Source organism: Balaenoptera borealis (assembly GCF_965194805.1).
Source record: "Balaenoptera borealis genome assembly, chromosome: 13".
Taxonomy (NCBI): domain Eukaryota; kingdom Metazoa; phylum Chordata; class Mammalia; order Artiodactyla; family Balaenopteridae; genus Balaenoptera; species Balaenoptera borealis.
Window position 1 is genome coordinate 25,493,930 of NC_138870.1, and position 14,694 is coordinate 25,508,623.

Genomic DNA, 14,694 nt, shown 5'->3' on the forward strand with positions numbered 1-14,694 from the left:
ATCCTTTTAATGTGCTGTTGGATTCTGTTTGCTAGTGTTTTGTTGAGGTTTTTTGCATCTATGTTCACCAGTGATACTGGCCTATTGTTTTCTTTTTTTGTGACATCTTTGTCTGGTTTTGGTATCAGGGTGATGGTGGCCTCATAGAATGAGTTTGGGAGTGTTCCTCCCTCTGCTATATTTTGGAAGAGCTTGAGAAGGATAGGTGTTATCTCTTCTCTAAATGTTTGATAGAATTCGCCTGTGAAGCCATCTGGTCTTGGGTTTTTGTTTGTTGGAAAATTTTTAATCACAGTCTCAATTACAGTGCTTGTGATTGTTCTGTTTATATTTTCTATTTCTTCCTGGTTCAGTCTCAGAAGGTTGTGCTTTTGTAAGAATCTGTCCATTTCTTCCAGGTTGTCCATTTTATTGGCATAAAGTTGTTTGTAGTAATCTCTCATGATCCTTTGTATTTCTACAGTGTCAGTTGTTACTTCTCCTTTTTTCATTTCTAATTCTATTTATTTGAGTCTTCCCCCTTTTTTTCTTGATGAGTCTGGCTAATGGTTGATCAATTTTCTTTATCTTCTCAAAGAAACAGCTTTTTGTTTTTTTTGTTTTTTTTTTTGTTTTTGGCTGTGTTCGGTCTTCATTTCTGTGTGAGGGCTTTCTCCAGTTGCAGCAAACGGGGGCGACTCTTCATCGCAGTGCACGGGCCTCTCACTATCGCGGCCTCTCTTGTTGTGGAGCACAGGCTCCAGATGCGCAGGCTCAGTAGTTGTGGCTCACAGGCCCAGTTGCTCCGTGGCATGTGGGATCCTCCCAGACCAGGGCTCGAACCTGTGTCTCCTGCATTGGCAGGCAGATTCTCAACCACTGCGACACCAGGGAAGCCCAAGAACCAGCTTTTACTTTTATTGGTCTTTGCTATCGTTTCCTTCATTTCTTTTTCATTCATTTCTGATGTGATATTTATTATTTCTTTCCTTCTGCTAACTTTGGGGTTTTTTTGTTCTTCTTTCTCTAGTTCCTTTAGGTGTAAGGTTAGGTTGTTTATTTGAGATATTTCTTGTTTCTTGAGGTAGGACTGTATTGCTATAAACTTCCCTTTTAGAACTGCTTTTGCTGCATCCCATAGGTTTTTGGTCATCGTAATTTCATTGTCATTTTTTTCTAGGTATTTTTTGATTTCCTCTTTGATTTCTTCAGTGATCTCTTGGTTATTAAGCAGTGTATTGTTTAGCCTCCATGTGTTTGTATTGTTTGCAGATTTTTTTCCTGTAATTGAAATCTAGTCTCATAGTGTGTGGTCGGAAAAGAAACTTTATACAATTTCAATTTTCTTAAATTTACCAAGGCTTGATTTGTGACCCAAGATATACTCTATCCTGGCGAATGTTCCATGAGCACTTGAGAAGAAAGTGTATTCTGTTGTTTTTGGATGGAATGTCCTATACATATCAATTAAGTCCATCTTGTTTAATGTTTTTTCCTATTTATTTTCATTTTGGAAGATCTGTCCATTGGTGTAAGTGGGGTGTTAAAGTGCCCTACTATGATTGTGTTACTGTCGATTTCCCCTTTTATGGCTGTTAGTATTTGCCTTATGTATTGAGGTGCTCCTATGTTGGGCGTATAAACATTTACAATTGTTATATCTTCTCGGATTGATCCCTTGATCATTAGGTAGTGTCCTTCTTTGTCTCTTGTAATAGTCTTTATTTTAAAGTCTATTTTGTGTGATATGAGAATTGCTACTCCAGCTTTCTTTTGATTTCTATTTGCATGGAATATCTTCTTCCATCCGCTCACTTTCAGTCTGTATGTGTCCCTAGGTCTGAAGTGGGTCTCTTGTAGACAGCATATATATGGGTCTTGTTTTTGTATCCATTCAGCCAGTCTATGTCTTTTGGTTGGAGCATTGAATCCATTTATATTTAAGGTAGATATCGATATGTATGTTCCTATTACCGTTTTCTTAATTGTTTTGGGTTTGTTATTGTAGGTGTTTTCCTTCTCTTGTGTTTCTTGCCTAGAGAAGTTCCTTTAGCATTTGCTGTAAAGCTGGTTTCGTGGTGCTGAATTCTCTTAGCTTTTGCTTGTCTGTAAAGATTTTAATTTCTCCACTGAATCTGAATGAGATCCTTACTGGGTAGCATAATCTTGGTTGTAGGTTTTTCCCTTTCATCACTTTAAATATGTCCTGCCACCCCCTTCTGGTTTGCAGAGTTTCTGCTGAAAGATCAGCTGTTAACCTTATGGGGATTCCCTTGTATGTTATTTTTTGTTTTTCCCTTGCTCCTTTTAATATTTTTTCTTTGTGTTTAATTTTGATAGTTTGATTAATATGTGTCTTCATGTGTTTCTCCTTGGATTTATCCTGTGTGGGACTCTCTGCACTTCCTGGACTTGATTGACTATTTCTTTTCCCATATTATGGAAGAGTTCAATGATAATCTCTTCATATATTTTCTCAGTCCCTTTCTTTTCCTCTTCTTCTTCTGGGACCCCTATAATTCGAATGTTGGTGCGCTTAATGTTGTCCCAGAGGTCTCTGAGACTGCCCTCACTTGCTTCTATTCTTTTTTCTTTATTCTGCTCTGCAGTAGTTATTTCCACTATTTTATCTTCCAGGTCACTTCTCCATTCTTCTGCCTCAGTTATTCTTCTATTGATTCCTTCTGGAGAATTTTTAATTTCATTTATTGTTTTGTTCATCATTGTTTGTTTGCTCTTTAGTTCTTCTAGGTCCTTGTTAAATGTTTCTTGTATTTTCTCCATTCTATTTCCAAGATTTTGGATCATCTTTTACTATCATTACCCTGAATTCTTTTTCAGGTAGACTGCCTATTTCATCTTCATTTGTTTGGTCTGGTGGGTTTTTACCTTGCTCCTTCATCTGCTGTGTGTTTTTCTGTCTTCTCATTTTGCTTAACTTACGGTGTTTTGGGTGTCCTTTTCGCAGGCTGCAGGTTCTTAGTTCCCATTGTTTCTCGTGTCTGCCCCCAGTGGCTAAGGTTGGTTCAGTGGGTCGCGTAGGCTTCCTGGTAGAGGGGACTGGTGCCTGTGTTCTGGTGGATGAGGCTGGATCTTGTCTTTCTGGTGGGCAGGACCTTGTCTAGTGGTGTGTTTTGGGGTGTCTGTGACCTTATTATGATTTTAGCCAGCCTCTCTGCTAATGGGTGGAGTTGTGTTCCTGTCTTGTGTGGCATAGGGTGTCCAGCACTGTAGCTTGCTGGTCATTGAGTGGGGCTGGCTCTTAGCATTGAGATGGAGATCTCTGGGAGAGCTTTTGCCATTTGATATTACGTGGAGCCGGGTGGTCTCTGGTGGACCAATGTTTTGAACTTGGCTCTCCCACCTCAAAGGCACAGGCCTGACACCTGGCCAGAGCACCAAAACCCTGTCAGCCACATGGCTCAGAAGAAAAGGGAGAAAGGGAGGGAGAAAGAAAGAAAGAAAGAAGGAAGGAAATAAAGGAAAAAAGAAAGAAAGAAAGGGAGAAAGAGAGAAAGTAAGAAAGAGAGAAAGGGAGAAGGAAAGAAAGAAAATAAAATAAAGTTATTAAAAAATAAAAAAAAATTATTAAACATAAAAAAATTAAAAAGTAATTTAAAAAAAAGGAAAAAAAGAAAGAAGAGAGCAACCAAACCAAAAAACAAATCCACCAATGATAACAAGCACTAACAATATACTAAAAAAAAAAAATGGACAGACAGAACCCTAGGACAAATGTTAAAAGCAAGGCTATACAGACACAATCACACAAAGTCCACCGCCTCAATTTTGGGATGATTCGTTGTCTATTCAGGTATTCCAGAGATAAAGGGTACATAGGTTGATTGTGGAGATTTAATCTGCTGCTTCTGAGACTGCTGGGAGAAATTTCCCTTTCTCTTCTTTGTTCGCACAGCTCCCAGGGTTCAGATTTGGATTTGGACCTGCCTCTGCGTGTAGGTCGCCTGAGGGTGTCTGTTCGTCGCTCAGACAGGACGGCGTTAAAGGAGCAGCTGCGTTGGGGGCTCTGGCTCACTCAGGCCGTGGGGGAGGGAGGGGTACAGATGCGGGGTGAGCCTGCAGTGGCAGAGGCCAGCGTGACATTTCACCAGCCTGAGGCACGCCGTGTGTTCTCCCGGGGAAGTTGTCCCTGGATCACGGGACCCTGGCAGTGGAGGGCTGCACAGGCTCCCAGGAGGGGTGGTGTGGATAGTGACCTGTGCTCGCACACAGGCTTCTTGGTGGTGGCAGCAGCAGCCTTAGAGTCTCATGCCCGTCTCTGGGGCCCGCGCTGATAGCAGCAGCTCGCGCCCGTCTCTGGAGTTCGTTTAGGCGGCACTCTTAATCCCCTCTCCTTGTGCACCAGGAAACAATGGTCTCTTGCCTCTTCGGCAGGTCGAGACTTTTTCCCGGACTCCCTCCCGGCTAGCTGTGGTGCACTAGGCCCCCTTCAGGCTGTGTTCTCGCCGCCAACCCCAGTCCTCTCCCTGCGATCCGACCGAAGCCCGAGCCTCAGCTCCCAGCCCCGCCCATCCCGGCGGGTGAGCAGACAAGCCTCTCGGGCTGGTGAGTGCGGGTCGGCACTGATCCTCTGTGCGGGAATCTCTCTGCTTTGCCCTCTGCACCCCTGTTGCTGCGCTCTCCTCCGTGGCTCCGAAGCTTCCCCCCTCCGCCACCCAAAGTCTCCACCCGTGAAGGGGCTTCCTAGTGTGTGGAAACCTTTCCTCCTTCACAGCTCCCTCCCACTGGTGCAGGTCCTGTCCCTATTCTTTTGTCTCTGTTATTTCTTTTTTCTTTTGCCCTACCCAGGTACGTGGGGAGTTTCTTGCCTTTTGGGAGGTCTGACGTCTTCTGCCAGCGTTCAGTAGGTGTTCTGTAGGAGTTGTTCCACATGTAGATGTACTTCTGATGTATTTGTGGGGAGGAAGGTGATCTCCACGTTTAGTCCTCCGCCATCTTGAATGTCTCCCCAGAGCTTCTTTATATAATTACAGTCAGTCCTCTCAAATCCTGCCACTTTATCAACTCAGTTTATGTAATATTTTAAATCCTTTGTGGCCCTGTCAATAATCTTCACAGCATCTTCACCTGGAGTAGATCCAATCTCCAGAAACCACTTTTCTTGCTCATCTATTAGAAGCAACTCCTCATTCAAGTTTTATCATGAAATTGCAGCAATTCAGTCACATCTTCAGGGTCCACTTCTAATTCTCGGTGTCCTGTTATTTCCACCACATCTGCAGTTACTTCCTCCATTAAACTCTAAAACTCCTCAAAGTCATCCTTTAGGGATGGAATCAACTTCTTCCAAACTGTTCTTAATGTTGAGATTTTTACCTCTTCCCATGAATCACGAATGTTCTTGATGGCATCTAGAATGGTGAATCCTTTCCAGAACGTTTTCAATTTACTTTGCCCAGATCCCTCAGAGGAATCACTATTTATGGCAGCTATAGCCTTATGAAATGTATTTCTTAAATCATGAGACTTGAAAGCCAAAATTACTCCTTGATCCATGGGCTCCAGAATAGATGTTGTGTTAGCAGACATGAAAACAACATGAATCTTGTTGTATATCTCCATCAGAGATCTTGGGTGATGGGGTGAATTATCAGTAATATTTTGAAAGGAATCTTTTTTTTGTGAGAAGTAAGTCTCAACATATTCAGTAAACTGTGATGCAAACAGGTGTGCTGCCATCTAGGCTTTATTATCCCACCTATAGAGCACAGGCAGAGTAGATTTTGCATAATTCTGAAGGGCCCTAGGATTTTCACAATGATAACTGAACATTGGCTTCAATTAAAGTCACCAGCTGCATTAACCCCTAACAATAGAGTCAGCCTGTCCTTTGAAGTTTTGAAGCCAGGCATTGACTTCTCTGTTTATGAAAATCCTAGATGGCATCTTCTTCCAATATAAGGCTGTTTCATCTACACTGAAAATCTGTTGTTTAGTGTAGCCACCTTTGTTAATTATCTGAGCTAGGTCTTCTGGAAAACTTGTTGCAGATTCTACATCAGCACTTGCTATGTCACCTTGCTCTTTTATGTTATAGATTTGGCTTCTTTCCTTAAATCTCATGAGCCTACCTCTGCAAAATTTTCTTTTGTACCTTCCTCACTGCTCTCAGCCGTCAAAGAAATGAAGAGAGTTAGGGCCTTGCTGTGGATTAGGCTTTGGCTTAAGGGAATCTTGTGGTTTGTTTGATCTTCTATCCAGACCACCACAATTTCCGCATAAGGCTGTTTCACTTTCTTATCATTTGTGTCTTCATTGGAGTAATTTGCTTCAAGAGCTTTTCCTGTGCATTTACAAATTGGCTTACTGTTTGGCGCAAGAGGTCTAGCTTTCTCTCAGCTGTAGACATGCCTTCCTCACTAAGCTTAATCATCTCTAACTTTTGATTTAAAGTGAAAGACATGTGACTCTTCCTTTCACATGAACACTTAGAGGCCATTGTAGGGTTATTAACTGGCCTAATTTTAATATTGTTGTATCTCAGGGAATAGGATGGCCCAAGAAAAGGGAGAGAAATGGGAGAACAGCCGATTGGTGGAGCAGTCAAAACATATACATTTACCAATTAAGTTCACCATCTTATATGGGTTTGGTTTATGGCACCCCAAAACAATTACAATAGTAACATCAAAGATCACTGATTACAGCTCACTGTAACAAATATAATAATAATTTAAAAATTTGAGGCATTGTGAGAATTACCAAAATGTGACACAGAGACACAAAGTGAGCAAATGCTCTTGGAAAAATGGCCCCAGTAGAGTTGATCAATGCAGGGTTACCACAATCCTTTAATTTGTAAAAAAATAAAATAAATAAAACACAATATCTGTGAAGCAAAATAAAATGAAGTGCACTAAAATGAGGTATGTCTGTACATTGAACTGCTTCCATCATGGAAGGGGCAGTATCTTGTTCTTACTAGAATAGACACTTTGGATATGGATTTGTTTTCCTTACATGCAATGCTTCTGCCAAAACTATCATGAGTAGACTTATAGAATGCCTTGTATACCATCATGGTATTCCACACAGTATTGCTTCTGCTTAAGGAACTCCTTTCCCAGCAAATGAAGTGTGGCAATAGGCCCGTGCTTGTAGAATTCAGTGGTCTCGCCATGTTCTCCTCCATCCTGAAGCACCTGTATTGATAGAATGGTAGAATGTCCTTTTGAAGACTCATTTACAGTGCCAGCAAAGTGGAAAAACCTTACAGGGCTGGGGTAAGGTTTCCCAGAGGGATGTGTATGCTCTGAATCAGCATCCAACATGTGGTGCTGTTTCTCCCATAGCCAGGATTCACAGGTCCAGGAATCAAGGGGTTGAAACCAGAGTGTCACCACCCACCATTACCCTTAGTGGCCCATGAGCAAAATTTTTACTTCCTGTCCTCATGACCTTTTGCTCTACTGGCTTAGAGATCTGCGTTCCAGAGGGAGGAATGTTTCCACCAAGAGACACAACCATGATTCAATTGAACTGGGAGTTAAGACTGCTGCCCAGCCACTTTGAGCTCCTCATGCCTCTGAATCAACAGGCAATGATTCAGAGCTGACTGAGATGATTGATCCTGACCACCAAGGGGAAATTTGACTACTACTCCACAATGGAGGTAACAAAGTTTATGTCTGAAACAGAGGAAATCCCTTAGGGTATCTCTTAGGATTATCATGCCCTGTGATTAAGGTCAATGGAACACTACAACAACTCAATTCAGGGAGGACTACTGATGGCCCAGACCCTTCTGGAATGAAGGTTTGGATCACCCCACCAGATAAACAATTACGGCAGCTAAACTGCTTGCTGAGGGCAATGGGAATACAGAATAATTCATGGAAGAAGGTAGTTATAAATACCAACTATGACCATGTGACCAGTTATGGAAATGAGAGAGGTAATTGTCATGAGTATTTCTTTCTTATTTTGTTATGAATACATTTGTGTGTGTTAGTGTGTGTGTGTATATGAAGCAGATATATTTGTTTTCTTGACTATCTAATCCCCTTACTATGTAACATAAGATGTGTTGATTTTATATCATAGAATTTAAGTATTGTTAACTTTACCTCATAGTATTTAAGTTACGGGATATCAAGGAGAAGAGTAAACATTACCCAAAGACTTTGCATCTTCTTCTGGAAAGGTTCAGTATGTTTTCGGCTGTATGAGGGACAATTGTAACATGTTGGGCAGAAGTATGCTTATTATTGTCCTTATGTATACATTAAGTATGGTTTAAGGAGATGCATAAGGGTACCAACTGACAAGGGGTGAATTTATGATGGTCATTTTGTATATCAACTTGGCCGTGCCACAGTGTCCAGATAGTTGGTCAAACATTATTCTGGATGTTTCTGTGAAGGTGTTAATTTGGATGAGATTAACATTTAAACCAGTGGACTTTGGGTAAAGCAGATTATCCTGCATAATGTGAGTAGGCCTCATCCAGTCAGTTGAAAGCCCTAATGGAAAAACCCTGACGTGCCCCAGGAAAGAATTCTGCCAGCAGACTGCCTTTGGATTTAAACTGCAACTCTTCGTTGAGTCTCCTGCCTACAGATTTTGCATTTACCAAGCCTCCACAATCTTGTGAGCCACTTCCTTAAAGTGTGTATGTGTGTGTGTGTGTGTGTGTATTGTGTGTATGTACGTATTCATCCTTTTGGTTCTGTTTCTCTGGAGAACCGCACACTGATAAAATGATAATTTATGTCATATCATCTCCTAAAAGAAATAGTCTTTAATTCTAAGCAGAGCATGAAAAAGTGTGTTGGTTTCCTACTCATTCAGTTAGGTTACTTTTGTCATTGTTTTAATCGATCAACCATTCTTTTATTTATAACCTGACTCAATTTAAACTTCACCGAGAGGAAATAGGAAGCATCAAGATTTACATTTGATTGTGATTCAAGAGATATTATTTTGGAATTGTCACATGCTGACTGATGTTTGACTTACCTATAAACAATAATAACAGTATCATACATTTTTATAATACTTTACCATTTAGCAAGGATGTTTGCATATTAATTATCCACACCTAACAGGGTGTAGCACACAGTAGGCAGTCAATACACCTATTTAATCAATTATGATGAAGTGATGGATTTAGGTCATATCTTTCTCCATTTTCATTTCTGTCAAATTTGGAGTTTTTTATGAAGACTTACTAAGGAGCTAAGCAGAAGCAAACTAGGAGGAATGTGATGAGGTGATTGCTAAATTTTGTTTTCTTAAGCCAGCCTGGACTATCCCTCCCCAGCTGGGATGATTTCCAAATTGGTTTCTCTTGACCCTGGAGCGTTGCTAATTCAATTAGTGAGGCCTATGCCTCAACATCCCTGGGGGTTATTATTCCTCCATCAAGAACTTAAAAGTTCTCCCAGAAAAACTTTATATAAAAAGCCCACAGTGAAAGGTATCTAAGTTCATTGCTGAACTGCATAATTTGGCATATACTCAGGAAACCAAAGTAAAAAATAGAGCTCTCTGATGAAAACTTTTTTTTCACTAAGTACTTGACAAACAGATATGTGACTTATATATATGAAAGTTGGGATTCATAGTCTAATTTACAGCACAGAGACTAAAAGAAATTTGGTTAAATAAAAAGTGGGGAATCTTTATCTGGAGAAATCTTCCTGCATCTTCACTTTGAATTCTATCAAGAGTCACCACATGTGTAATTTGCTTGGGTAAACGTAGTTAATTATGAATGATTCAATATGGGTAAAATAAGATATGACAGTGGATTATATTTCTACTTAGCCTCACAAACAGATATTTAAGCTTTGAATCTTGACTTTTTAATAGGATGGACAGAATATTATAAACTGAGAATTTTAAAAAGTCCTAAACAGTGATTCTCTGAAAAGGGAGGCAAGTTTTCCCCAAAAGCACATTGAGCGAAGTCTAGAAGCATTTGGGTTGTCACACCCTGCTGGGGAAAGAAGGATGTCATTACCATCGAGTGAATAGAGGCCAGAGTGCTGGTAAACATTGACGTACACTGCCCTGGACAGGCCCTGCTACAAAGCTTTACCCATCCCAAAATGTTAATAGTGCCAAGACCAAGAAACCTTGACAAAGTACGATTCCTGAGAGTCAAAGCACCTTTTTTCTTTTCTAAAAATGTTTTTCTCTCAAGGGCTACCAAGAAGTATGGATTGTCTACTTAAATGCTTGAATCTTAATTTTTTATTTTCCAGAGGAGCCACCCAAAGAAGAATTAAAGTTCCCACATGCTTTACACCTGCAAGAAATGTATGACTTGGCACAACTGTTGTGATTAAATATTTTAAAACACCTGTTCTCTAGAGATTAGAATGGCCTCATTTCTAGAGAACAACAGGAGAGTGAACACTATCGAATTCCACTCATGACCATGGAAAACTGGCAATTTTAAGGAGAAAAGATGCTCCAGAATAGAAAGGAAGAATCTAAGCTGCATAAGGCCCGTTCACTACTAGTGCCAGTGTCTGGGCAGTGCCCGGCACACGTAGACATTCATTACAAATACATTGGCTGACTCTCACGGGTCCCATCTTTTTTTCCTTCAAGCCTCAGAGACCCTTCATTATACAGGATGGTTCAGAGATTGTCAAGGTAGTTTAGGCTTCTCACAAACCATATTATGAGCATGAGGAATAGGAAACTGGGCTTTGCTCTCTGCATGAGTAATCTGAGACTGTATGAAAGGTAAGCCATGATCCAGCCAGCTGTTCTAAACCTATTCTTCCTTCTAGAGTTGTATATCCTCCATTACTGAGTGTAAAATTATTTTAATTTTTGAAACAATTTAATTGTTTTAATGAATTATATTAAGGGTTAACCATTCCTGGACCTTGCAAATCTATAATGTATGAAATGGATTTGCCGGGGCCAAATTTCATATGGGAGCTTCTGGGTCCAGGAACCAAGCCGTGTCTTGAGAGTAGAAGCAAGAGTCTGAAGAAACATCTCTGATGATGTTTTGATCTGAGGATGAGGACTTCTCTTTGACATTTTTCAGAGTCACTTGCCTTAATTAGAGTCCTGGCCACAACTCCCCCTGCCACCTACTCTTGACAATGGATAGTGAATGCCAGGAGATACTGGCATATGTTTTGCTTTCCTCTCAGAGCACTCATTGTACTGTGCTGGTTTCTGTTGTGTTTGAGAAATACTTGGACTCCAGACAGAGCAGGCACATTCCATTCTTTGGGGACACGTTAAGCCTTCCTTTGTCCCACAAGAAATTGGCTCATTAGAGGTATGTAACCTGCTCTCTCTAAAATTTTTCATCACACATTGCAAAATTGTCTGGGACCAAAAAATCTGAAGAGCATCTTTGCAGTTCTAGAAAATATAACTCCAGGAAAGCATATGTTATTCCAAAACAAGCATCTGACATCTTCAGAACCAATGAGGTTGGGAAGTCACCCTATCCAAACTCAGTTTCCCATCTGTATTTTCCTGCTAACCATGCTCATTTATGCCTAATATTCTATTAAAGGAGTATGGGGCCTAAACATTTTTATATATAAAGACGTTGGAAAGATTTACCATCGAGTAGAATTGCATTTGGGGAAAACATTTTATTTGACTTGATGACAGTTATAAATCATCTCCTCATATTTCCAAAAGAGGATATATAAAATGCATAAGACAGGACATTTAAAATAAAGCCTGCGTGCAGCAACAAAGACCCAACACAGCCAAAAATAAATAAATAAATAAACAAATTTATTTAAAAAAAAAATAACTGTCAAAAGAGAAAGCCAGAAACCATTAAGATGAAAAATGTGGAACCAGTGACCATATGAATAGCCAATACTATAGGTAAGTTATATTTTTAAGGGTTTTGCATGTATTCACTCACATAATCCTTACCACAGCACTATTAAGTGGATACTTTAGTTATCCCCATTTTACTGATGAACAAACTGCAGCATTGAAAGATTAATAATTTGCCTGAGATTACAGACCTACTAAGTGGTAGAACTGGTATTTGATTTCAGTCTTGCTTAGAATCTGAGTGCTAAACTAGGATACTGTACTGCCTTCCAAACTTGGTGACACCACTTTTCTGAGCTTTAAGGCAGGCAAAGCAAAAATAATCAATACTTTTCCCAAGTGCTAAATTCTTGAGAAAATCATTAGATAGATTGTAATGTCAGTAACATTATGTAACATGACAAAAAATATCTTTCATTGCTCTTTTGCACAAGGTCCAAATGTGTTCTTCAAACTAATATTTCTCACATCAACCTTTGATAAAAGGGATTTAAACAACCAATGAATATAGCAAACATTTGAAATCCATAGTACTTCCTAGTGTATAGCATTGATAATTGTGATTTGTGTCGTTGATCCCTGTTTTATTTACATTTGTAACAGTTGTAATTAACTTGTTTATGTATTTATTTATGTGTGTATCACTGGCCTCCTCTGCTAGAGTGACAGCAAGGATCTGTTTGCCTTATTCAACCGTTTACCTTCAGAACTTAGCATAGAGTCTGGCATGGCAAGTGCACAGAATTATTTGTTGAGTAAATCCATGAATGAATGAATCCTCCAAAGGCAAAGAGTTCTGCCCAAGAATGTAGCCTCAAGATACTCAAAGTATAAATTATGACTATAATTTTAAACTATAAATTATAATTAATTTACACATCAGGACTTTGAAAAATCATTTTTCATTAAGGAGTCACTGGAGTTGACTTGACTGGAGTGAAAAAGGCAGGGTGTTGCCTTTTTCACTTGTTTTTTTGTTTGTTTGTTCTTCTTTCAAGCTCTGGTGTCAGGGCCGGTCCCTGGAGCTGTGTTCTGCAAGATCCACCCAAATCCTATCCACACATACAGCTGAAGACTTGCTGCAGGCAGCAAAGTCAGTGACAGAAAGGAAAGTCTGCTCCCACACTATGGCCTTGCATCCTTCAAAGCTCCGCGGCTTCCAATCAACAATCTTGAGGCCAGGCTTAAAGACAAAACACTTCAGTTTGCATGGGGTGTTTTTTCTTGGAAGGCACAGCATCCAAGCGCTGCATCTGGCTTCCCACTACCAGATTTGCTCTTGGAAATGATTTTCTCTGAATAAAACTGCAACTGAAATACTAATTACATCATAATTTTTAAAATTTGATCCTGTTCTAATCTTTGGTTTCACAGGTTTGGGGCTATTCCTAACCTTATCATTTACATTCTCATAACACTGAATTCTTTGTATTATTCCCCCATAGAGCATCCCACACCACACGTTGGACCTTTGCTTTTGACCTTTCTTTGGCCCGGAATGCCCTTACCCCAGCCCTTATCTCTTTTCAAGTTTGACCGCAGGTGTCACCACCTATAGGGGCCTTCCTGAAATTTCCAGATCCTGCTATGCCCCCTTCCTCTCTGCTTTCTTTGGTTTTAGCATTACCATATTATATTTCATGGTCTCTAGGTATCTATCTCCTCCATCAGACTACAAGCAATTCCTTGAGAGCAGGAACCATGTCTTACTCATTTCTTGTCCACAGTTCCTGGCATAACGTCTAGCTTGGAGAATAATCTCAGTAAATATTGATTGAAATGAATTGTGTTGCCAATAAACCATGATGCTATCACTCTGTCTGACCTTTTCCTGCATTCAAAGCTCCTGGAAATACCAGCAACATTTTAAATGACTGCATTTTAGCACTTCTGAGAATGTAATCTTTTGTTATTTCTCTTTCTTTTCAGGAACCTCTTTCCGAAGCTATAAAAGACAAAGGGAAGAGCCATGTCCATGATTGCAGATTTCTATGGTGGCAAGTCCATTCTCATTACTGGGGCCACAGGCTTCTTGGGCAAAGTGTTGATGGAGAAGCTATTTCGCACCAGCCCAGATCTGAGAGTCATTTACATCCTTGTGAGGCCCAAGGCTGGCCAGACCCTGCAGCAGAGGGTTTTCCAGATCCTAAATAGTAAGGTATGCCTTATGGGAAGAGCCTTAGGGCATGGTGACTCACTGCAATGTTCCCTTATAGCCCCAAACTGCAGGTGGGGGCCAGGATATCTGGGCAGGTAGAGGAAAGGAGACAAAACAAGATAGCAAGCAACAGCTCATGGAAATCTGTGGTGTTTTCCCATAGGAAGGGAAAGAGTGCTTAGACCCTGTCCAGAACAGGTGAACGGATAATCTATATTCTGCAAATTGCCGAGTAAGAATCAAAATGCTAAAGCTCGCAGAGTGGACTCGCCAGGCTTGAAATCCATCACAAGGTCATCCAAACTCTTCCCTAATTTTCATTTAAATTTAAGGTAGCTTTCCTCCAAATTTTTGGGTAGTCTATTACATATTACATCATATCATATTATAAACAGATATGATTACTAAGTAGCCATGCAGTAATACTTTCAGTTGTCTAAAAGCCACAAGTTGTATACTTTATCTATGATAACTTGATATTTCTATTATCCCATTATATTTCTATTATCCTGTAAGTTCTTCTAAGGGAAAATGAAACATATGTGTGAATGAGCATTTGGGTATCAAACTTCTCACTCCCCTCCCTCCAAAATATGAATGTCATCTCATGTCTTAATTTATAAATTTGAAGGCTTTCATCTCAAACATATTATCAATTTTTTGTCACTTTATACCTCTTACCCTCCAGCTTGCAATGTTTAGAATAATAACAACAATGACCTCCTAGGATAGCCATGGGAATTAATTTAAATGTACGTGTC

The 14,694-nt window shown here is 40.0% G+C and overlaps 1 protein-coding gene across 6 annotated transcripts in view; it reads left to right on the plus strand.

Annotated features, from left to right (window-relative positions):
- Nucleotides 1-14,694, plus strand: part of FAR2 (fatty acyl-CoA reductase 2) — a 153,101-nt gene that overhangs the window by 87,137 nt on the left and 51,270 nt on the right. For all 6 annotated transcript variants that reach the window (XM_082352219.1, XM_082352218.1, XM_082352220.1 and 3 more), the window contains one exon: nucleotides 13,705-13,933. In XM_082352219.1, the coding sequence (XP_082208345.1) occupies nucleotides 13,745-13,933 (189 nt within the window). In that variant the 5' untranslated portion in view covers nucleotides 13,705-13,744. The remainder of the gene's footprint in view (nucleotides 1-13,704; nucleotides 13,934-14,694) is intronic.